The sequence below is a fragment of the Takifugu flavidus genome, chromosome 1 (genome assembly GCF_003711565.1).
Source record: "Takifugu flavidus isolate HTHZ2018 chromosome 1, ASM371156v2, whole genome shotgun sequence".
NCBI classification, from domain to species: Eukaryota; Metazoa; Chordata; class Actinopteri; order Tetraodontiformes; family Tetraodontidae; genus Takifugu; species Takifugu flavidus.
Genome location: NC_079520.1, coordinates 3,616,981 through 3,640,949, shown reverse-complemented (window position 1 = coordinate 3,640,949; position 23,969 = coordinate 3,616,981). Strand labels below are relative to the sequence as shown.

The window sequence follows — 23,969 nt, the reverse complement described above, 5'->3', positions numbered from 1 at the left end:
CAGGCTGTGCAGATCCAGATGGGGGTTTGACCAAAACCCATGATCATAACCATAACCTTCACTTCACCCATGTCCCTGAACTGTACTGTGGACCAGTGTTACTTGACCACACTGGGACTCCCCCCATTTTGAAAAGGAACTCCATTTAAACACAAAGACCATTGATAAGTGCTTGAATTTGGCCTGAGGATTAATGAGGATTAAGGGCAAAACAGGGGCCCCACCCCCAACCCCAGCAATACTTAAAATATCCCCCATTCATTATGACAGGTTATGGCTGTTTTGATGAAATGGTAGCCAGGCATTAGCCATTTGAACAAAACTCATTCACTTTTGAGCCCTTGAGTTTTTTTTTTCTTCTCCAACACCCTCATAGATCAGTGGGCTGGAAACGTGACTGAAAATGGGCGGTGCTCCAAACCTCAAAGTAGACCAGCCCTCATCGATACTTCCCTTCGCAGGTCTAGCTCGACCATCATCTGCTCCTCTTCTGCTAATGTGCATCCAGCAGGATTATGATTGGTCGGCAGGTTAGCTTGGCTTTGGATTTAACTCGGGTTTAAGACGATCTAACCTTTTTCACGACATTGAGGATCGTTTTTATATACACCTGATTTGTAGACTTGCACTTAAAGGGGAGGATTCTGAAACACGTAGAAGTAGGCCTTCTTGAACAAAATTGAGTGTGTTTCACACTTTCAAGATCAGCTTTTGAACTTTCAAAAGGAAGTACGCTCTATTGCGCAAGAGCGGCAAGCCCTGGATGAGCACTGCGTCCGTTCAGAGACGGGTGGATAGGAGGCTTTACCGGCTGTGGAGATGACAGATCTCGGGGCGCAGGAGAACCAGGAGGGAGGGGATGCCGATAAGAAAAACTCCGTCGATCACCACGTTCCCGAGCATCATTTTGGTGCCCATAGAGGGCTCGGCACCCCCAAGCAGCACCTGTATGAACGGCACGGCTCGGCATCCAACGTGGAAGGCTTTGAGGACTTTGAAGAGTTCGTTTTGGATTTCGATGATTACGACTTGCTGGAGTCCATCCACACGCAACTGGGGTCACCGCTTGAGCCGATCCGTAAGTCACGAGAATCCGTGCAGATTCACGCGCTTGCATTACAGTTCCGCTGCCTCCGGTTTTCCATCCTGACAGTTTGATGTTTGTGGAAGATGTTACTTCATTCGGCCAATCAATAGACAGGAAGTCACTTGTTTCCAATGATTGTTTACTTTGCTTGCATAATCATAATATGGGGGTCATCCTTGACTACGCGCTAAGCCAAATGTCCCTAGTATTGAGCTGATTGACACGGTCTGTTTCCTGCTTTGTTATTGATCCAGTGGTGCCCATTTAGTTTTGGGGTTAGCAGCAGCTGGAGCAGAAAGGCATTCCAATGATTAGCTGTGCTGAATGTGGTGCGGCTCGTTCTAATAGCGAGCTAAAGAAATCAGGGCGAACAGTATGGTAGCTGAAAACATCTTTATTGAGAGATGGAGACACAAATGTATTCCAGATACTTAATAAGGTCCGGGAGTAGAATCAATTAATGTATTACTTAAAATTTTTATTACTAAAATGAAGTAGGTTTTTTTTAAGAGTTGTTTTTTGTCATTGATGCGTTGTTAGGCAAGTGCCCAGTTACTAACTATAACTCATAATAATGTTCAGTGCATTTCCTAACAGTTCACTTTATATTTCAATAATTGACACATTGGCTTTAGTCAAATTTTAGTGCAAGCCAATATCTTGTTTACATGAGAGGGGATTTCCATTTTACATGGGGACACGAAGAAAAAGTAATAAAAACTTGTGGTTGGAGAACCCAAAATCTGATCAATTCTCCCTGTTGAGGGTTGGACCAGGCTAAAATCTGAAAATGCACAAAATCTGCTCTTTGGAGACAAGGAAAAGAAATCATTTTATCTCCCTGCTCACTTCCAGCTTTTGCATCCATGGTTTTATTAAATTGTTCTTTTTGCAGCTTTTTTTCATTAGATCCTGAAAAAATCCCTCATGGAACAGTAAATGGTGTTTTGGGTGCTTTTGCGTGGTAATTATAAAAGAACATGCAACTTCATGAGCGTGGGTTCCATCTTACATGCAGCTCGATCTGTATTTTGAATGACGCTGCTGACTGATGTCGCTCAAGTGCTTTTTTGGATGAAAGGACTTGCTTCAGCTCCGGCTGCCGTTCCCAATGAGGAGAGGGAGTAGCGCGAATTCCTTTCCGCACAGATCGATTTGTCTTGTTCACGTTGATCGCTGCCATGAGACGTATCGGCCCGTCCAACGGTTCAAGTGGAGGCAGCTCTCTGTTCAGAGGCTTTGCAAAATGAAATAAATAACTTCTCAGTTTCCATTTCTGTTTCCCTGCGGAAGGCGTGACTCATCAGACTGGAACTTGTGCTGTATTTTATGCACACACACAAACACACACACACACGCTCTTTGGCCTCTCACCTCTACTTTGGTTACCCCTGGCCGCCCGTGCGCAAAATTAAAAATGACACTGTTTATTTGGTAAGAAATTCTATTCAGCCGTTGGCCTGAGTGACTGGGACCCGGCGGTTGCGGACTGAATGTGCGTCGGTTTCTAAAACGTCCCCCAGATCTTTGACCTTTAATGCACCAACCGGCGAGCTCCAAATAGTATATAATACTAACCCATAATTCTAATCGCGAATCTCCACCGCTGCTGATTTTTCTTGGACCGACTTTCAGCTGCAAATCAGCTTCTGACGCAGATTTCTTGAAAATCTGGTCTCGGATCTGAATGCATGAATGGGAAAATGTTTCAGGATGGTCTGTGCTGCATTGGTTTTGACAAGACAGCTGCAAAAACAAAAAAAAAAGCTTCAGCAGGCTTTTATTCATGTACGTAGATGCTCAGTATCTGGCACCGAGACCCAGATAAGGAATGAAATCCCTCTGCACACACGGGAGCTGCCTGACTGTAAATACACCTGTTCCCTCAGGTTCTTTTTTGATCACCCAAATTAAACATCACCAGATTTTGTAAACATTATGAATCATTTCTTTATGCACGATCACTCTAAACACGCGTTGACACAGATGTTTTGTTCCCCTTTTATCACGTTTCCTTCATAATAGGTGGGAACAGAATGCTCTCTGCAGCGAGCTGCTCGTTATCTGCGTGTGGCTCACTGAGATTGAAAATGACTTTGGTTTTGATCAGTGCCATTTTAACAGTTTATCCTGGCCCCGTATTTAAATTCCCAGCCACCAACACGGAATCTGTTTTGCAGAATCTTGAACTTGAGTCCAGTTTTCATGGCGGATGGTTGTGAGTTTGAAAATCTCAATTGTTTGCATGATTCCCATAAAGCAACCGCGATGACCTTTAGGCTGTGGCTCATTTTTGGTAGGTCACAGGTTTGAAGACAACCCCGGGGTGAGACGCCACCTGGTAAAGAAGTCATCACGATGTCAGATAAGCAGGGCCAGCAATAGCTCCACACCTCTGAGCAGCCTGAAGAAGAAGAAGAGAGCAGCAGATAAGAAAACCCACGAGGTTTGCAGCACGCACGCCCCTCACAGTAGAGTATATATAGACATCACTGCATGCTTTCATCAGCACATAAACAAAATGATGACTGCACTTTATAAAACCCCCAAAATATAACCTGCATTAAAGTGAAATAGCTGGAAAATGCTAAAACACAGGGACAGAGAGCTCGCAGCTTTCAATCAGAACACCTTCTCTGTGCAAATGCCTTCGTCTCCTGAATGATTTGGGAGTGTTTTCCTCCTCAGCTGTTTGTGGAGCTGAACGAGCTGATCGTGGAGAAGGATCATGAGATGCGCTGGAAGGAGCGAGCTCGCTGGATCAAGTTTGAGGAAGACGTGGAGGAGGAGACGGATCGCTGGGGAAAGCCTCACGTGGCCTCCCTGTCCTTCCGCAGCCTGCTGGAGCTCCGTCGTACCATCACGCACGGTAAACTCCGCCTACTTGTTGCTGTCTTGGACTGTTAGCCAAGACTGTTAAGGAGAAAAGTGACAAAGCAAAACAGCTGAGACGTTGTCCTCTGAACTAACGTCACACTCGTCCTTCCCTTCCTCTGCTGCTGTCCCACAGGCGCCATTCTCCTGGACCTGGAGCAGAACTCTCTGCCAGGTATCGCCCATCTGGTGGTGGAGACGATGATCATCTCTGATCAGATCAGAGCCGAGGACAGGCCCAGCGTCCTCAGAGCTCTGCTGCTCAAACACAGGTCACACAGTTTGTCATAAAGGCCATCAGTTGTTATGTATTTGATTATTATGGGATTGTTTTCCACATATACGACAGCCTGAATAATAAATTCTGAATTATCTTCCTCATTGCTTATTGTCCTGAGCTGGAGGTTACAGTATGTTAGTTGAGGTAGGAGAGAATTTGCTGACAACAATACTGGACTCATCATCTGCTTGTTTTCCTGGCGGCTGACTTGAGTTTCTTGTGTCAAAACCCGAAGCCTCGGCCATCGGATTTTGAGTGTGATTGCGAAAGACGTGAGTCATCCCAGCCCTTTGATCTTTTCCTTTGTAATGAGTAGGATTTGGTAAAACCTAGGTTTAAGGAAATTTCCATAAATCCAGGTTCATTAGGCTTCTAAACTGTTTTGTTTGAGATGAGAAAGACGTAAAACCAGGCAGTTTAGATAATAGGGAGTGACTAAACATTTAATTATTCTGTCTCCATTCCAACGTTTTACTGTCTCTTGCCAGCAGGGTTACTTGTTATTTTAGCTTTTATCCGAGCTTCCACCACAGAAAATTTCCCAAGGGGCTGTCAACCCTTGGAGGAACTCGGTGAGTTTCCGCCACAGCAGAGTCGAAATTCAGATCAGGTCCTTATTCAAGCTCTGAAAAAAGTCCCTGGTCAAGGGTTAGTATTTTAATTTGGGTGAGGGTTTTCTAGCATTGAGCAACTCGGCTTGGCCGCGTTCTATCTGGATTTCATTCCAGCTGTGATTCGTTTGTAGCTACAAAAGAGTTTATTAATGTTGATCTTCAACAGATCATCACTTAGTGGCTGAAAAAGCAGCACGTGTCCGACATCATCGCTGCAAAAACAAAGTGTGTTTTTGATTTTGACGCTTTGCCGAAGCTAAACAGTCCATCAAAGCACACGTTTCACCGTGACGCCAGTGTAGCGTGTTGGGTGAGTGAAAAACCCACTAATGATGGGGGACTAGTGCAGATGGGGGACTAGAATGGCACTGGCCAGGCTGACTTGGTTACACGTCTCCCACCGAGGCCAACGGCTGACCACCGCGTTGGTGCGAAAAGTTCCTGTCTTCAACCGCACATGTTTTTTCTTTGAGCGAGCTTTCCTGTGAGTCTCTGAGACGCTTACAGGCCATAGTTCAACAGCATATTTGATGCCTCCGCATGGTTTGAGGAGACAGAAGGTGACAATAACGCAGATGATCGATCCTTTTGATTGGCCGAAAGGCCATGGGGGGTGTGGCTTGAGCGTGCCGGTTCATTCCGTTATGCTTGTGTCGCAATGCAATCAAATAAACCCCAACTGTAAATAACTTTCGTTTGACATCCCGGACACCACATGAAAGGGTTGAAAGAGTCATTTTTGTTGGCACGTAGTTTAGGTGAGAAACAGCATTTCGGTGTTTTGCGGTTTATGCGCGACGAGTTCACCCTGAACCCAGACAGTCACTGTTGGCAATAAGATCGGTGGCGTTTGTCAAAATTATTGGGTGTGATATTGTTAAACCAAAGGAAGTTTAGGTCACTTGGTTTAAAGAGGGTGTGGTTACAATGGGAGACCACAAGTTGTCTACCAGAAAACCTCAACAACGCCAGCTGTCTCAGCGTCGGGCTCGTAAGACAACAGTCCCAAAGTGTCCACATCTCACTGCTAATGCTGCAAACCTTTTTGATGTGTTCTTTTCTTTTCATCACTGCTCAAACGGTCCCCCGACTATTGATTGGCACTTTCACATGCATGCCTGCTGCGTTGAACTGACATGAGCGGTCAATTGAGTGATGCTCCAAACAGAGAGGTTTATAGATTTTTTTTTGTTGGTTATGTAATGTCGGCTGTCAGCTCGGTTTAAATAAAGGAAGGCTTTAACTCAAATGTGGATCAGAATCAGAATGACGAACACAGAAAGTAATGAACATGCTTTCAACCCTTTCTAACTGGTGACTAAGAAGAAACCTTGAGGGAAAAACTGTATTTGGAATCTTGCTCCGGGGAGTTTGAGACATTAGCGTACTGGCAGTAGCGTTTAGCGCTCACCCACGTTGGCGTGGCTTTGAGCCCACATGCAATGTCCACTTCAGGAAACCTTCCTTCTTGCCTGTTTCATTTATTCCCTAATCAGATCCTCAAAAAGATTACCTTTCATTTTCATCTAAATGAACAAAGGATATGCAGAGACCTGCAAGCAGGAAGAGCTAGAGGCTCGCTGAGACCTCTGTAAAATGACTGAACCGTTCATTTCAGCTTCACACATAATTCAATGTGTCCTGCAGTGCTGTCACAGATTTGGACCTCTGGAGGCCAATATTTGACCTGATCTCATCAAAGAGCTGATGTAATAAAGGGGTGTTTCCAGTGTTGGCCGTCGACTTTACGGCCTTACAGATTACTCTTTTCCTTTTATGTTCTAATGCAGATATCAAATAACACAAAGCTTTTATTAACTGAGCGTGCCATTTTAGTGGATAGGCAATACCTTTTTTTATGTCACACACAGTTCTTTGCTTTTCTACCAATGAAGACACCAAAATTAAGCAAAATCATTGATGACCAGATGAATGTATTTATCTGTATATTAGCCTGTAGCCACTACTGGTGTCTGAGCTGTCTTCACGCCTCGCCTCACCATCTTTATACACAGCGCTCACAGTTGCAGCTGGCTGCAGACTGATGTCTTCCTGTTGTCGGTCCTTACCACAGCCATCCCAGTGACCTGAAACATCGCTTTCACCGCCACCAGTCCTCCGCCAGTCTGCACGGTAGCTTCAATCACAACCACGTTCAAGACACCAACCTGCCGCTGGTAACTGAGGAGCACGATGAGAACAGCGATGGAAAAGGGCCCGTCTACGACCCCAAACAAGATGTGTTTGTCAGCCTGTTTGTAAGTCTCCACGGTAACGAGGTGCTCACGTGTGAGGTCGGTTTACGCCGGTTTCCTATATGCTTCCTACCAGTGTGAGAATCTGCTGACAACCAGATGAGATGTGGTCAGTGATTAACTAGATCAGGCTGGAATTCACGTAGGTTTGTGACCCCAGCTATCAAAATGGAGATAAAAAACGGAGATAAAAGCAATTCTGGACCGACTTGTTCTCGTTTACAGTTCACATTACGCCTTTAGGACCAGCGGTGAGTGTTCAATTACATCAAATTCCTGATGTGAGGCCCGTCTACCACTTTGAAACGCTCTTCAAATGAAGTCAGAAGTCATGCAGGTAGTTGTTGAAGTTGGAGAAAGCGAGGCTCACTTCACCACATGTGCTGGATTATGTTCCTATGCCTCTGACAGGTGCTTCTAGTTAAAGCTGCTTGATGTATTAACTCTGAAATCCCAGTGTTTCCCCTGGCTTTTTAAGTGTTGAATCATTTCAAGTAAACCATTAAAAAAAAATTGGATCACCATTAAGTGCCCTTGGTCCAACTGTGACCATTAAATTTTGTTTACCCGTCGTTGCCGTACTGCCGTTGCATTATCGGTACCGATACGTACGTCCCAGTATCTTCTTGTATCACAACATAGTAATGCTTTTTTTTTGTTCTGTTGTCTTTCCAAGAAATCGCTCCACCCTCTGCCTCCCGAGAGCAACCCAGCTGCAGCCAGATCCATGAAACTCCTCGCCAAAATTCCCAAAGATGCCGAGGCTGTTATTGTTTTAGTTGGTAAGCTCTTAACAAAGTAGATTTGATGATTTAAGTCTTTTCGTCTGATTTTGTTTTTATGTCACGCCCAATGCTAATAGTGCCTACCTCTGTGTTTTTACTGTAGCTTGTCATGCTAATGTTAACCTCAACCAGATGACAAGAGCAGTGACAGGAGAAAGCAAGGGCTGTTGTCGTCAATGGTCTAGACTCATTTTAATGCCATTTCCCGTTAGGCTGCGTGGAGTTCCTGGAGCAGCCAGCCATGGCCTTCGTCAGGCTAAACGAAGCGGTCCTCCTAGAATCGGTGCTTGAGATCCCCGTTCCTGTTCGCTTCCTCTTCGTCCTGCTGGGTCCCAGTCAGTCCAACGTTGACTACCATGAGATTGGACGATCTTTTTCCACTCTCATGTCTGACAAGGTCAATTTTAAGAGTAAAAAAAAAGCCAAATTCTTAGATATCGTCTTAATGATATCATAATAAGAAGCAGCTTTTAATGCTGATTGAAATGGCCTCACTTTTTAATTGTATGATGTTGCAGAGCTTCCATGAGGTGGCCTATTTTGCTGATGACAGACAGGATCTCCTGAACGGCATCAATGAATTCCTGGACTACAGCATCGTCATTCCACCCTCCGAGGTAGAGGGCAAAGACCTCCTGAAGACAGTGGCTGACTTCCAAAAGCAGATGCTACGCAAGAGGAAGGAGCGGGAACTCAAGAAGCACCAATCCGTTCTTGGAATCGAGCTGAACAACAAAGGTTCGCTGTCAAACCCACACGAAACTTGAAGCTATTTTAAATCCAGAACAAGTTAACCTGTATTTAGTAGGTTGATTCAAGTGATAGCGGCTAGTTTTGATGCAACTACCTAACAGGGCCTTTAAACTCCTTTTAGAGATAAGCCCATGTGAGGAGGAGGAAGAGGGAGACCAGGAGGTGGATCCGCTGAAGCGTTCAGGCATCATCTTCGGAGGTCTCATCCACGACATCCGGCGACGCTACCCACACTACGTCAGCGACCTAAAAGACGCCCTGGACACACAATGCATCGCCGCTGTTATTTTCATCTATTTCGCCGCGCTCTCGCCGACTATTACATTTGGAGGCTTGTTGGGTAAATTCATTTGGACATTTGGACTCTGTTTTACTGTGATAGCTGTGTTTTGGAATTGTGCTCTTTCCCTTTGAAGGAGAAAAAACAGAGGGCATGATGGGAGTGACTGAGCTGATTGTGTCAACTGCGACTCTTGGAGTTATATTCTCGCTGCTAGCCGGGCAGCCTCTCCTCATCATCGGCTTCTCGGGGCCGTTGTTGGTGTTCGAAGAAGCCTACTTCAAGGTAGCCGACCTAAAATGTTGCTGCAGTGAAGGCGTATTCGTGTTACATTCCTCTTTTTTAGCACGTCTCTGTTTTTCTCATCAGTTCTGTCAGGCCTACAACTACGAGTACCTGACCGGCCGGGTGTGGATCGGTTTCTGGCTCATCTTCATTGTCTTGGTGATTGTGGCGGCCGAGGGCAGCTTCCTCGTCCGCTACATCTCGCCATTCACACAGGAGATTTTTGCCTTCCTCATCTCCCTGATCTTCATCTATGAGACCTTTTCCAAGCTCGTCAAGGTAGCGACTCTGACCGCCACGCACAACACGAAACTTAATCAAGTCAATGGGGACACACCACGACCAGCAGTCTTTGATTAATTGTAATCGATATTCACACCAAGGCCGCGGTCTTTGCGCGGTGGCGTTGCTGAACCGTGCGACATGAACATCTTGCGTGTGTGAGCAAGAATGACGGAGGGACAGTTCACAGCTGTTCCACATGAAAGCAGAGTAACTTCAGCACGTGCGACCTTGAAGGTCATTACAAAGTCGTCATCAAACACTTTTCCACTACCAAACACACCCTGGAAACATGTGCTGCTCGAAGACAGCTGGCACTGCGTAAATCAAAGAGACCTATCTCTGTTTGATCCGCTTTGTACTGTGGCTTTTCTGTCAACTAAAGATAGTAACTCAAAGAAAGAAATCCATCTATTTCTGTTAACACATTCAATTTTTGCTTAAACTGATAGGAGGTTGTTTTTCCAGGTTTTTAAGGAGCATCCACTGATGTCAGTTTATCCCAGTGACGCCACCACAGCTAATGGGTTTCATGATGACCATCTGGTCTTCAACCAGCCCAACACGGCTCTTCTGTCTCTGGTCCTTATGATGGGCACCTTCTTTCTTGCTTTCTTCCTCAGGAAATTGAGAAACAGTCGCTTTTTAGGCGGCAAGGTATTATTATTTTTAACTTTATTTCCACACTTTCAATGTACAAATGAGAAAAATTAAATGTTTCCTTTCACTATTGCAGTTAATTTTAAAACTTTTCAATGTTCCCAGGCCAGAAGAATTATTGGCGACTTTGGAATCCCCATCTCAATTTTAGTTTTTGTCATGATGGATTGCAGCATTCCTGACACCTACACACAGGTGACCTTACTTTAAGTCACAGCAAATCACTCAAAGTTATCTGAGGAACTTATTATCTATTTCATTCTAACCATCGATGGCAGATGAATGAAACGTGGGTGAAGTAACTTCCTGTTTTCTATTTAGTGGATCTCTCTGATTCCAAATACTTGACATTTAATAGAAAATCCCTGGTATAACAAATGAATTAACAAAGGTATCTTCAGTTCACTACCTGCTAACATTATTCCATACTTTTGTTTGTTTGTTTACAGAAGCTCAATGTGCCCTCAGGTTTCTCTGTCACATCTCCTGACAAGAGAGGCTGGTTCATCAGTCCCTTTGGTGACAAGCAGCCGTTTCCCACCTGGATGATGGGAGCATCTGTCGTACCTGCCCTTTTGGTCTTCATCCTCATTTTCATGGAAACGCAGATCACCTCGTATGTACCGTCACTGCATCCGCGAGTGTAAGGGTTCCTCTCTGTAGAAACACACCGCTACTCCACCTTCCCTCTCCTCCATCAGGTTGATAGTGAGTAAGAAGGAGCGTCGGCTGGTTAAAGGTTCAGGATTCCACCTGGACCTCCTGCTCATTGTCATCCTGGGAGCCTTCTGTCCTCTCTTCGGCCTGCCGTGGCTCACCGCTGCCACCGTGCGCTCCGTCACCCACGTGAACGCCCTCACTGTCATGAGCAAAGCCACCGCTCCTGGAGAGAAGCCCAAAATCCAGGAAGTGAAAGAGCAGAGGCTGACTGGGCTTCTAGTGGCCGTGCTCGTCGGTGAGGAGAAAAGGGAATCTAACATATTAAGCTTGGGGAAAAGAAACATATTCTTGAACCTGAAAGTTTTATTGTTACAACCACAGTTGTACAGAAGCAGTAAACATGAGCTTGTCTCACTCTTGACCGTCAGGTATGTCCATAGTGATGACCGACGTGCTCCGTCTCATCCCTCTGGCTGTGCTCTTTGGCATATTCCTCTACATGGGGGTCACCTCTCTGACCGGCATCCAACTGTACGAGCGCATCACGTTGATGGTCACGCCTGCCAAGCATCACCCCGACCACATTTATGTGACCAAGGTGACACACAGACTGAGCCCTTGGTGCTCCATTAGCGTAAGGAGAACCAAGGGCCACAAATGAAAGATTTCATACACCAAATTGCAAAAGTGCTGCTGCTTTTATCAGTGAGATAAAGGAAATTACAGTTGAATCTCCAGTTTGCAGGTGTGTGATCACATGCTAACAAGGCTAACAACAGGAGCCGTCTCTGAGGAGAGTAGAGACAAGTTGACCTTTCTAACCATTCTGCTCATCAGCATCAGTGTCCAACACAGCTTTCCACAAAATGGGACCAAATACACGTGTTCTGGTGCTCCGGTCTGCTGGATTGACACCTTTGTGCCTCCTTGCATCTGCTGCATTAGGTGAAGACATGGCGGATGAATATGTTCACCCTGACCCAGCTGGGGTGCATCATCACGCTGTGGGTCGTGAAGTCCACCACGGCGTCTCTGGCGTTCCCCTTCATCCTCATCATGACGGTGCCGCTGCGCCGCCTCATCCTGTCCAGGATTTTTGAGGAGCGAGAGCTGCAGGCGGTAGGTTGTACAGCCCAGTTATTCTAGGAATGATATTTTGCCACCAGAACCTGATCCCAGGTGGCTTTGAGATACTTATTTTACAGGGTTATTTTCAAATCCAGGGAACGTAACATCGGTAAGACATTGGCCTGTTTTCACGTCTATCATGCACTGACATTTTGTAAAATAAATAATTGAAATTGCCCACAAATTATTATTTTTATATTTTTCTTTTGGACGGCATTCTGTCCGAAAATATTTAACCAAAGAGCAAATATTTCTCTTTGCTCCGTGTTCTAACCAGGAAAGCGTTCCCAGTCCTTCCTGCCTGGAGCGGGGGCTTTGTGTTTTCTTGGTTAGATGCTCCAAACCCATGCATGTCATCACTGTCAGATTAAAGCCCTGCATTTTAGCAAAAAAACCCACCCTTTTCAGGGGCTTAAATACATAATTTCGTTCTTCCCTTTACCACCATTCGTACGTCGTTCATCCAAAGGTCGCATGAACCCACTGCACGAGAGGATTAACTCAGAATTGCCTGAGGGCGATTACCTTGATTGGACCACCATGATATCAGGACCTCTTCCCCTACCACCTCCTTAAATAAATGTGATATCTTTCAGGATAATGTATTCGGTTACAGTGGGAAATGGTGGTGCAGTGGTTCGCACTTTACAGTGAGAAGGTCCCAGGTTTAAATCCGCCTGGGGCCCAGGGTCACTCTGGGTATGTCTGTCTGTATGTTGGACCTGCAATGAGCTGACCACTTGTCACTTGTTTCCTGCCTCTCATTCAGCAGCTTTTGGACATAGGTGTGAACCTTTACACTCTAATTTTTCCCAAAGAATTTCGTTCCGTTACAGTTCAGTGTGACACGTGCTTTTCAAGTTGTAGCCCTCCGTTTAGGCCAAATAGCTGCACTGACTTTTAAAAGGAAGCTAATTTGTTGATCGTACAGAGAGGAAACAACTGTTTTGCTAGTTTATTCTGCTCAACAACATGCACAAGCAATCATTGACAGGTGCTGTGAATACTGTATTTGGTTGTTTCCTTGCCCAAGGGCTCTTCTGCCTCCAGCACCTCTTCCCCAGGCTCAACAAAAGACTCACACCCCAGATGGGACTCGAACCCACAATCCCTGGCTTAGGAGGCCAGTGCCTTATCCATTAGGCCACTGGGGCATGCTTTGCTGCTCTCTAGGAGGCAGGATGCACAATTTATTTTGATCCTCTCATAAAGAAAGGAAAAACTAATCATTTTAGTTATGAAACTGATGAGTCCAATTTGTGTCTTCACAGCTGGACTGTGACGAGGACTCGCCAAACTTTGATGAAGATGGACGAGATGAGTACAATGAGATCCACATGCTCGTTTAAATTAGACTATCCAGTCGCTATCCAGTCTTTAAGTCTGATGACACCCTTTCAAAGTAACATATTCAGTTGAGAAATAAACACAGATAAATTCTTTAGTGAGGCAGCTGCACGAGTTTAAAGTAATATAAAGGGTATAAAACCATTTGCAACTGGTCCCAGACTGTTTATTTTGAAAGGGTTTTTTCATGGCTTAAAAACAGGATTTGACTTCCTGTTCCCGCCCGAGCGAGCCTCTTTGGAAACCTCAGTAGCGACGGCACAGCGGAGCGAGCTTCTGCTGCCATGTGAAATGTTGACACGCTACTTTATAGCCTGATAATCACTTTACCTTGTTCATCCCAAGAGCACAAAACACATTAGAACTCTGTGCTGCTGCTGGTGGTGTTGTGTTGAACTCCCTGAAGATGTCCTTACTTGATTCGGATCATGCAAACATTAAAAAAAAATAAATAAAAAGAAGTCCTTTTTAATCCCTTTAATGACTCTGCAGGTTCTGGGAATAAGTGCAATGACGACTACTCATTTTTTAAAATGACTTAAATTGCATTTTTTTGACTTCCACTTTAGTTTCATGAGTTCAAATCTACTTTATTTTCCTTCTTTCTTTCTGTACAAACTCTCAGCACTGAAAGCTGGACAAAAAGACAAAAGCTTTTTTTTGAGTGGGGGGGGGGGGGGGGCACAAAACCTTCTCCTGTAGGGGCTGTCCACCTTCCCCAGAGGTGTTATTACACTCTTCGGTGTTTGATATTCCTAAACTGGCTCCATTCTTGTGACCTTGTATATGACAGTGTCAACCTTATTTTTCTACTGTAACTTAACTTGTGACCAGATTCTCAGTGTTGTTTAGACTCTTAGCCTAAACTGCTCTGACATTTATTATGCTGTAATAAACGATAGCATTGTGTAGATTAACGTGTCCAGAAGAGAAAAGAAGTCATGTTTTCTTTCATCCCTGCAAACATTTCCACTTTTCTCACTGAACTTGTGACGTACTAACACGTTTGCATGGGAGAGGAGCACAGAAACGAAGCAAACGATGTACAGTCGGGGGTGTAATCTTGGACTGTACCATCTCCTGTAGCTGGGCATATTATTGGATTCAAACTGCCGAAATGACCCTTAAATCTTTTCATAAAACTTTGAAATTGTCACGTAGAAACAGAAACTCAATGTATTGTTTAAGAGAAGGTTTAAAAGTTCATTTTTACCCTTTTTTTGATGGATGTCACTCTTTTATTAGCATCCCATCAACAGACTCATTGTCGGCTCTGCCAGGGCTATTTTTTAAATATGCAGATTTTCACCAGTGTCACCACGATAGAGGAATTCATAATTTTGATAACACCGTGAAGAATATTGAGAGTTGATATTATTTTTCTATACAACCCAAATAATAAAAGTGAGAAGAGAACATCATAATTTAGATTTGTACGCATTTTTATTTAAAACAGATTTTCAGTTCATAATGGACAATAAATAACTATCGTCTAATGTTCTGATTTTTATTTTAAATGAGTTTAAAAGCCCAATTTCAACATAATGTTTTGTTCTTTTTTACAATTTATTTGTGACACTTTAGAGGCCAAATAGTTGATTTTAAATTGTGGTTAGAATTAACATCCTTAATGAAACAAAACAGAACAATAACAAAAGACTTCCATACTGTGAAAATTCAGAACTAAAACATTTTCCATGGCAGTAATTTGAGTGAACAGCTGATTAAGTGCTTGTTCCTCTGATAATTACATTTACACAGTATAATATGGAGGCACATCACGATGTTTAAGGTACATTAATCATGTACTTTGACTGGTCAGCAAGAACAATATCACTTATGCACGCTGACCACAATAACCATATTTTTTTGCCCTTCTTTCACACAAGCCACATGATGAGCCATGCAAGAATTCTGTCTCAGGGTAAACTGACCTTCGATCTGTAAATATTGCTTCGCAGCCTTTATTTTGTCGTCTCTTTTGTGTACATATTGCGGTCAAGGCAATCCAGTGTAAAAATCTAAGGCTTACAGTTTAGGCTGTTGTGTTCTACTCAAGAGAAAAGGAGGTCAAGAGAAGACGAACGTGCTGAAATCATAACTAAAAATAAGTTTTCTCCTCACTTGGCGGAAAGAAAACCATACCCTAACCTAATTATCTAATTAATAAATGATTTTAAATGTTTAAAGGACACATAGTCATGTTTCGTTGGTGCACTATAGACCAATGAGTTCATAATGTTGGTGAATGTAAATGTTTCTAAAGCTGCAAACAGATCTTATCTCATCAAGAATGTTTGGGACATGACACACTTTACAGTGCAGTATTTGCTTTAACTTCTTAACATAATCCAAGGTAGTTTTCTCTGTCAACTGGACTGGGTTTCTTCTCTTGAAGACGTTTCGCCTTCTATCCAGAAGGCTTCTTCAGTTCTGAACTATCAGAACTGAAGAAGCCTAAAAATTCTAAAAATTGTGATTATTATAAATATAATTTAAAAGTTTATGGTTGGTTTCGAAGTATCCTCTGTCTTAACTAAATCAAATGACCTGGATTACCAAATTATTAAGAAGCCTGTCATTGAAAATGATGCGCTAATATTAGCACTAGCATTACATATGCACCCAAATTATTACTTCGTTTATGATTTTGGAAAAGACAAAATAGTCAAATCACCATTATCAAAGTTCAGATTAGTTTAATTCTACGCGTGTTTAAATTTTATACAATGATTAATATTCAGGCAAACACATTTTTATCTGCACTGGTTAGCACTTAGCAGAGGGCTAACAGAATCAATGGCCTTTTTACATTCTGAGAAACAAAACAAAGGCTGTTGAACACGTCCACGTGCTGCTGTTATGACAGGAACTGCTACGTCTGAGTATGTGAGGCCGCAGCCTCAGAGGAAGAGCTGGCAAGCCTTTACTTGGCAAATCTCACGTTTACTATTTACACAAGACTAAAAAGTTTAACTGTGCTTGTTATTTCAGATAATAAAAGGTGAGCTGCTGCCCCTCTGTCCTGATGTTGAAACGCACAAGATGAAAAGCTTTTCTTTTTTCCCCCACTAAAAATCTGCGTCAATTCGTCACATTGTACCACCAAGGTAGTAGAGACCACCCACCCAAATGCTGAGCCTTGACGCTGTTATTACAATTTTTTAACCTTTTTTTGAAAATAATTTCTGTTCAATCACCGATTTCTGGGAATCTTTGGTCTCTAGCATAACGTTTAGCTAAAAGCGCTATTTAACTAGATACCTATGGAAGTAGATAAGTTATTACAGCTTATCAAATATGATAATTTTCCTTTTAATGTTAAAAAGTAATCCCACAATATTGTATTATTTTGATCTTCGTGTTTCAGTTTTCTTAATCTCATTTTGTATTTTCAATTGTTTTGTGATTGCTTAACACAGATTTATTTTCTTTCAGGAGCATTTCTGCAATTACTCCTCACAATATGAGCCATTACAGCTGCATTAACCCATTTGTTTCTATCCTCGGGGGCCCACAAAGCAGCTAAATGCTCAGTGTCAGATGGAAACATGGTCGTCTTGGTCCGAAATGCACTAATGTCTCCGGTAATGTTCCATTTATGTGGCCCTCCTGAGCTCGCCGCTCGACACACAACTTGCAGGCCACGAGTGCCACCCAACACAAAGTGGGCTTGACCGCATTTCTGAATGGAGTTTGAGCGACACACAGCCAGTCTTTGTTCAACCATCGGATGCGTAACGTCCAAAGTTCAGTGTGTTTGCGTTGAAAAGCCAGGCTGTCACTTCAGCAGCCGCCGTCCCGCTGTTGCTATTGTACAACTGTAAATTTATTTTTTTGTCTGAAATAAATATTTATCATGTGTTTCAGCTGTAAAGATCATCATTTCTGTCACTTATTATGAAATGTTTAACTTAAATTATAACTGCTATACAATGCATATGATTTGCCATTAAAATAGAAACATTACAGTAACTTTTGCTATAATTTGGGTATTTTAATGAAAATGCTCAGTTAGTATCTTTATATACCCTAACTGCACCTTATTTAGTGAGCCAGTGCAACATTTATGTAGAAAAATACAGCTCACTGACAGAAAAGAGACTATATTCAGGGAAAAAGTACACTTTTCCATTGTATTTATTGTAAACGTGCACTGTTGTTACATAAAAAGTACAGAAATGTATAGAAGCAGAATATTTAAAGCATTAAACAGCAAACTAAGCTGTATTTCAGCTTTATTAAATTATTATCATAGGGTTTGCTGCTGTCTTGGCCAGGGCTAAATTGCATAAGAGGCTGTGAATCTCAGAGGGAATTTTCCAGGTTACAGAGATCTTTCGTCTTTTGGAAATCCATACCAAGGGAGTTTCTACTCACGCTGGAAAAATGAGACTCATAGCAACACCTCCAGTAAACCACTGCCAAAACTAAACATTATGTAACACTTTCAAGTAAGAGAATTGGGAATCCCTTAAAATGTATAACTGGGATCATTCAGGCCCCTTTTTCAATGCGTAATAATTGAAATTAGGAGAAGTTAGGAATATAAATTGTTCTTTATTTCAAAAGGCCCTTTTCTTTTAACTGTTATGACTAAACATGATGTCATGCCAACTTTATCAGACTTTATTGACACCGCTTGTATGACTTCATGAAGAATAGCTTCCTACAATCCTCCGAACCGCCAGCTACTCCTGTCGCAGAGCGTCAGAGTCCCAGAGATCCAGGCATTTCTGTGTCTTTGGTGGTGAGAAACACACACAGATGAGGCAGCAGGAGTGTCAAGAAGGTCATGGGTCCTATCAGCAAAACGAGAATGCTGAGTGGGGGGTCTCTGATGCGCCCACAGCCTGAAAAGTACATGTTGTGCACTTTCAGGAAGAAATCGTCCACCAGAAATCCGTGGCCCTTACACCAAGACTCAATGGCCAGGTTGTCCACACAGAGCTTCAGTTTGTGGTACTTGCTGCAGAAGAATATCAGACAGAGGACATCATGAGTGGTTCATATTTACGGGATTGTCTTTCATTTCATCACACTTGGAGCGAGCGGGCGTATGATTCTCTATATTTCTCAGGCAATGAAGATCTTACCTACTCATATTCAGCTCAACTAAAAAGGACAAAATCATAATATTTGGATATCTGTTTATTGATTAAAATGGCCTAAAATGTGAAGTCTGTAATATTGCCCCACATATTTGCTGTTTCTGCAGCTGCTCTATCAGTCAGAGCCTGGGCGGCGAGGAGTCCAAAAGGGAACGCTTTTGATTGATAACCCTGCTTCACGGGGGAGGATGAGTTTTTCCTTTCTGGTGAACAAGAGTTTCCCTTCCTCCGTGCCATTACAAACATGAGAGACTGTGATAGATCTCTGGTGATCTCACTTTTTAAATAAAAGTGGGGTTTGGAAAATTAGCACAGCTCTCAAAGCTGTGACTCGGAGCGTGAAAGTCAGCATTTTGCGACACCGCCGAGCGAGCCAAACACATCCAGCCGCTGGCTTTTTATTGGTGGAGAAATCAGTCTTCGCTGATATATTTCACCATAACGTTTGATCTCTCAATAGGCGCCTCACACAGGCGGCGAGGATCATGTGGACATATTCTGGTGCTCACTGAGGGTAATATGGAAGCCTGATCAAAAGATCAGCAGACTCTTCATTAATATCTCACCCCGAGGCATATTTACAGTAAAATATGGGTTATTGAGGCCAAAGAGCTCCAGCAGTTAATGCAGTTTGGAAGAGGTTACACAAACAACTGCTGTCTGCAAATATGGGGGTATTATACAGAATTCAGCGCGTTTCATCAAAGGGTTTGACGGTTAGCCAAAATTCTGGCTAGCACCAAAGTCAGGCGGTAAACAGGAAAGTATCTGACATTCCCACAGCTAAAGGTCGTAGATCTTTCCTGAAAACGCTATAAAAAGTGCGCAACCCACAACTTTATCCAGCTTTCTCGGGTTCTGGCCCCATGACATGTGTTCAGGGATAACTTACAGCAACACAAGCGCGCCAATGTTCCAGCAGCAGCCAGTTAGCACTCAGCACAGAGGCAGGCACGACGAGACATATGCAAATGTCATTTAAGACTTCTGGGATCGTTTTAAAATAGTGGCTACAGTTGACATAATCTAAAATTAAAGATGACAATTCAAAGAAATCATTTTAACTAAAAGATCAAATGGAAAAAAGCAAAAGGATGAAATGAAAATAACGAAGTTTACTGTTTGACAGCAGGCCAGGGGCAGCCTTCCTGACGGTCACTCGTCTCCAAGCTGGTGTTGAAGCCGAAGAGACAGTCCTCAACCTGACTATCAAACATGTGCTGGTCACATGGTGGGATTGTTAATTTTACAGCAGTTCCTGCGGAGAGACGTGGACAGCAATAACATACAATCCCGCAAATTCAACAGTTCATGTCAAGGTTGGAGCTCATTTGTCACCCAAGTTACATCGTAAGATAAAAAAACAAGTTTACCTGAGCAGGTCAGCAGAATACCCAGCAACGCAGTCAACAGCATCTGTCCAAAAGATATCATCAAATATATTCTAGAGCTTTCCCAAATTTGCAAATCAGCTGTACATGAAAGACTTGAATAATCTTCCCTGTATCTGCATGATATTGTTTCTATTACTCTTTCATTCATAAATCACAGAATTAGGATTTTAAACATGCTTAATTCTAGTGCAGCCATGATTTTGAGGGAGGGAAAAAAAACAATAACAATAAGGTCTCGGTGAAGCAGACATGATGGCCATCTGCTTCCTGGACATTCCCAAAAATTAATGAATATATCTCGTGGGAACCGCACACACACACACACTGAAAACAGATGTTCACAGAGAAATGCTTTTTTTCCCCTCGTTACAGTCTGCTCATATGAAGCATTTCTCTTTATTCAAGACAAATACACTTATTCCTCTATATGACCGCTCAGTTTGAAGTCAAACAAAAGATTATTCATAATTACCAATACCTGATAAATGTGCAGCGTGACAGATAATCAAACTGGGCTTAAAATGCAGAAAACAATAAAGCCACCTACCCCAGCTCTGTGTGTTGCTGTTTGAAGGATGTCTTTTCTGGCAGAATCTGGAGAAAAGCCTCAATTAGGAACGGACGCTTGGTTTACCAGCCAGCCAACAGAACCAGCTGTTCCATGAAGCCTCAGAGTGATCTGGTCCACTTTCTTATCTATGCAACTCGGAGCTAATCGGATTGCGCAACAGCGATGTTGCAGCCTGTTTCCTTTCCCAGACTCCCCTCGGCTGTTCCCATGCTACCCAAAGTCATGTTGCACACACAGTCCCCCCCAAGGACCTCTGAAGAGGCCTTAATACCAGCAAGCTCTGACAAATGTATCTGATTTTGTTTGGTTTTAAATATAAATGCTGAAGATTCGATTTTACTCTGCAAGAAATGGACAAATGTCATTAATAAGCATAAAGTCCAAAGGTTATGTGCTCATCCTGACAACTCGTTACTGTTGTCAACAGGGACCAATATACAATGACTGTTCAGAAGGATATTAGACTAATGACCAGTGCAACTTTCTCTTTGAATTGGACTATTTTCCTTCTGCCCTAAATTGGCAGCTTTTCATAAAAAAGCACATGCCTGATTAGACACGTTAAAAAATAAATGTGCAGAAATTATAACTTAAACTTTAACAAACGACAAGTGTAGGAGGGCTAAGGTGGAGGTGGAACATCCAAAGCTGGTGGTGAAATATCTGAAGTTGGGATCATCATGGATCATCCTGTACACAAATGATTTACACATCATATGGACTAACAGCCATGCAGTGAAGCGTGGTCACGCCTGGTGGACACACCCCCCCCCCAACAGGAAGTTTCTCACTCCGTAGATGAGAACGATATTTACTGTGGTGGGCCCCGGGGACTCACGCCACACTGCAGCCACAGTGTGATGTCAGCATGGCTCAATGTGGAACACGCAACTCTGCGAGCCGGGGTATGAAGTAACGTCTGTCAGGTCCATCTACCGTCACTTTGCATGACTTTGCCATTTGCACGAGGTTTCCGGAGTGAATAATCTGCAAACAAGACGCCATTCAAATGTTTACATTAATAGATTTTTGAAGAATAAACCTAATGCCTGGATAAGTGAGTTGAATTATAACACTAAACAAATGTAGGCTTTAAAATCACGTTGTTTCTGAGTGAACCTCAAATCAACAGTAAGTGCCCATAGAAAACAGATATTTTACTCTACAGTCTGACATTACAGTTTATTAATTGTTCTATTATCTATTGTTCTATTAATTGAATTTTTGTTTTTTTTTTGTATTTGAGTTTGCGCCCGTCTTGTCCAAACGCTGTGGACAAAAGTTCCATCATGCTGACATTTTTGCAATTGCAATATCCTTCCCACCCACAGATTATATGCAGCTGCATTGGGATGAAAGACACTTGTTCCACTGCACAAGTGGCATATCTAAAGACAGTAAAAACTCCACTTTTGCTGCACAGATGTATTTATTACAGCGGTTAAAATGACATTACTTCACTTCAAAAGGCTGACACAGAAGTAATGCAGGCTCTCCAAAATCGAAAAAGAGAAACAAAATGTGCGCTTTAATTCAAATGCAATGAAAACAGGTCCATTGCACAAAACCAATGCATTTTTTCCATTGCATTCATCAAAGAGTCAAATCAAAGTGCTGAGCTGTAGAAAGCAGAGCAAAGGTGCCCAGAGAAATACCCCAGCATAAGGCCGTGCTCATGAGTACGTTTCTCCAGTGGAACACGATAGTCTTGTGATGACTGCAGAGACCTGTGCTGCAGGATACACTTCCAGTCCAGCAGCAGTGAGGTCAGCTCCAGAGGGAATCAGTTTGAAAGATACAGTGGAAAAAACAAACAATTTCACCTACAAACTACTAAAATCCAGTGAAGATTGCCTTTTAAAAATGTGAAGTTTCCTCCGATGTTATAAACCCCCAAAATGAGAGTAGAATAAAATCTGTTGTTTCACATCTATGCAGGTGCCTTAAAAACCGAAAACACAAATTTAAAGTAATATAAATGGAAGCCAGGAAATCTTTTCATTTCTCACCTGCACAGAGAGAATCAATCTTATGTGAGCTTCTTTAATCAACGTGCACAAAATGAATAAAGTGAAATGAGTTTCATAAAGAGGAATGGATCCAGTTTCAGCTGGGGGAGCGGATAATCAATAGTTGTTGAGTTAAGACGTTGCACTGCTCACGTCTTTCCACAGTTTCCAGGTGAGTGACTGAGACACGTGCGTGAGTGCAGAAATGTCACGGAGGACTGGTCATGAAAAATGTGTTATTCCTGGCTGCAGGTATCACGATGAGTGCACGGCCCAAAAGAGAGATGTTGCAGAGAGATGGATGAATTTTTGTTTTTGGAGATTTGCCTTGACGAGTCCCCCGTCAGTCTTTTTGCGTACAGCCGTGTACGCTGAGCTTAGCGTTCACCAAAACCTCCAAAAATAAGAACCCGCAATTGCATCATTGTTAATCGCAGTTGGGAATGATCCTTTTCACAGGATCCAGGATCCAGGATCAAACTGATTCATCATCTTCTGTAGCGTCCAGGCATGAAGGGCCCTGCCTATGTTTGGTAAATCTACAAAATTAAGTCAGAGAACAAAACAAGGCAGATTTATGGTTTTTAGATTCAGATGCTGACTAAAAGAACGCGAGACTGACAGACCGCCAGGATACGCAGAGGTACAAATATGTGTGAGTCAAGGTGTGCAGGAATGTCCATGTTGAACATCAAGAGATGTTTAAAGAAACAATCAGTGGACGTGTAGCAAAATTCCATCCCATCCCCCCTTATCTGTTATTAATCTTAATACAAAGAACTGAAAGAAGGAAGAATGCAGCAGGATAAAAGCAGCAACTGCAGTGAAGGAATCATCAGAAATATGAAGACACTACGCATAAAGGGGGTGGGGACTACAAAATAAAACAGGAAATAACAAACAGCCTTAGTTTAGTCTATAGTTTAGTCTGTGCTTTGGTGAAAAGCTGACTGCATGACATAACTGTTTTCTCTTATAAATGTTTAGGCGAGCATGACTCCAATCATATCAGTCACCATCAGACTCAGATCATTCTTTTATCTCTTCTATCTCCTATGTGTACCTTTTCTGTAATCCATTTATCATAATGCAGCTCCACAATGCACACAAGTATTCAAGCCTTTGCCTTTGAAAACAAAACAGTTTTTCCTTGACTCTAAAGGAGACACTCTGTCCAAACAGCACGCGAGTCTTTCTGCTGTCTACCCTTGATGGTTACAATGCAACACTTCAATTTCTGTTTTTTCTTTTTTTTATGAGCGCCTCTCAGTGTTTTCCACTCACAAATGCATTATGTGTTGCCCGATTGCTTGGCAACTCCAAATGAATGGGAAATAGCTGAACAATAGTGTTGCATTTAATTTTACACTTAACCAGAACAACCTGATGCTGGAGTGCTGAGAGACATTTTAACTGGCCCCCTGAGACATCCATCTTTCAGAGAGTCATTAGGTCGAGACAAATGGAATACCACAGAAAGCTGGTCACATTTTCCACAGTTAGTCATTTCCTTCAGACATGGGTATAATTTAAAGGAGAGGAGTGAAAAGGAGACCTATCTGGAATGATGAGATGCAACAGCAAACCCGAGACG

General features: G+C 42.8%; 2 protein-coding genes and 1 non-coding gene across 6 annotated transcripts in view; 1 reads left to right on the top strand and 2 right to left on the bottom strand.

The window, feature by feature from the left end:
• Nucleotides 1-17,167, top strand: part of slc4a3 (solute carrier family 4 member 3) — a 30,665-nt gene extending 13,498 nt beyond the window's left edge. For 3 of the 4 annotated variants that reach the window (XM_057011623.1, XM_057011632.1, XM_057011640.1), the window contains 17 exons: nt 3,388-3,533; nt 3,776-3,956; nt 4,098-4,233; nt 6,930-7,113; nt 7,787-7,892; nt 8,108-8,292; nt 8,414-8,633; nt 8,770-8,988; nt 9,065-9,213; nt 9,298-9,492; nt 9,964-10,152; nt 10,261-10,350; nt 10,605-10,771; nt 10,857-11,110; nt 11,244-11,413; nt 11,761-11,934; nt 13,215-17,167. In XM_057011623.1, the coding sequence (XP_056867603.1) occupies nt 3,388-3,533; nt 3,776-3,956; nt 4,098-4,233; nt 6,930-7,113; nt 7,787-7,892; nt 8,108-8,292; nt 8,414-8,633; nt 8,770-8,988; nt 9,065-9,213; nt 9,298-9,492; nt 9,964-10,152; nt 10,261-10,350; nt 10,605-10,771; nt 10,857-11,110; nt 11,244-11,413; nt 11,761-11,934; nt 13,215-13,292 (2,843 nt within the window). In that variant the 3' untranslated portion in view covers nt 13,293-17,167. Of the gene's footprint in view, nt 1-727; nt 1,079-3,387; nt 3,534-3,775; nt 3,957-4,097; nt 4,234-6,929; nt 7,114-7,786; nt 7,893-8,107; nt 8,293-8,413; nt 8,634-8,769; nt 8,989-9,064; nt 9,214-9,297; nt 9,493-9,963; nt 10,153-10,260; nt 10,351-10,604; nt 10,772-10,856; nt 11,111-11,243; nt 11,414-11,760; nt 11,935-13,214 lie in introns of those variants that run through there. The other variant, XM_057011650.1, reaches the window with a different exon arrangement.
• trnar-ccu (transfer RNA arginine (anticodon CCU)) lies at nt 13,025-13,097 on the bottom strand. Its single transcript has one exon. It is a non-coding gene; the product is annotated as a tRNA-Arg (tRNA).
• A 245-nt stretch (nt 17,168-17,412) lies between the features above and the next one.
• On the bottom strand, nt 17,413-20,520 carry LOC130513140 (receptor activity-modifying protein 1-like). Its single transcript, XM_057011760.1, has 4 exons — nt 20,343-20,520; nt 19,775-19,817; nt 19,521-19,659; nt 17,413-18,259 (listed from the first exon to the last, which is right to left on the bottom strand). The coding sequence occupies exons 2-4, from the start codon at nt 19,815-19,817 to the stop codon at nt 18,001-18,003; spliced, it is 441 nt and encodes a 146-aa protein (XP_056867740.1). The 5' UTR covers nt 20,343-20,520; the 3' UTR covers nt 17,413-18,000.
• Between the last annotated feature and the right edge of the window lie 3,449 nt (nt 20,521-23,969).

Coding starts and splice junctions, on each gene's coding strand:
- LOC130513140 (XM_057011760.1), bottom strand. CDS start 19,817: ATGCTGTTGACTGCGTTGCTGGGTATTCTGCTGACCTGCTCAG. Junction 19,660..19,774: donor TATTCTGCTGACCTGCTCAG/GTAAACTTGTTT, acceptor GTCTCTCCGCAG/GAACTGCTGTAAAATTAACA. Junction 18,260..19,520: donor CCCTGGCCTGCTGTCAAACA/GTAAACTTCGTT, acceptor ATTCTTCTGCAG/CAAGTACCACAAACTGAAGC.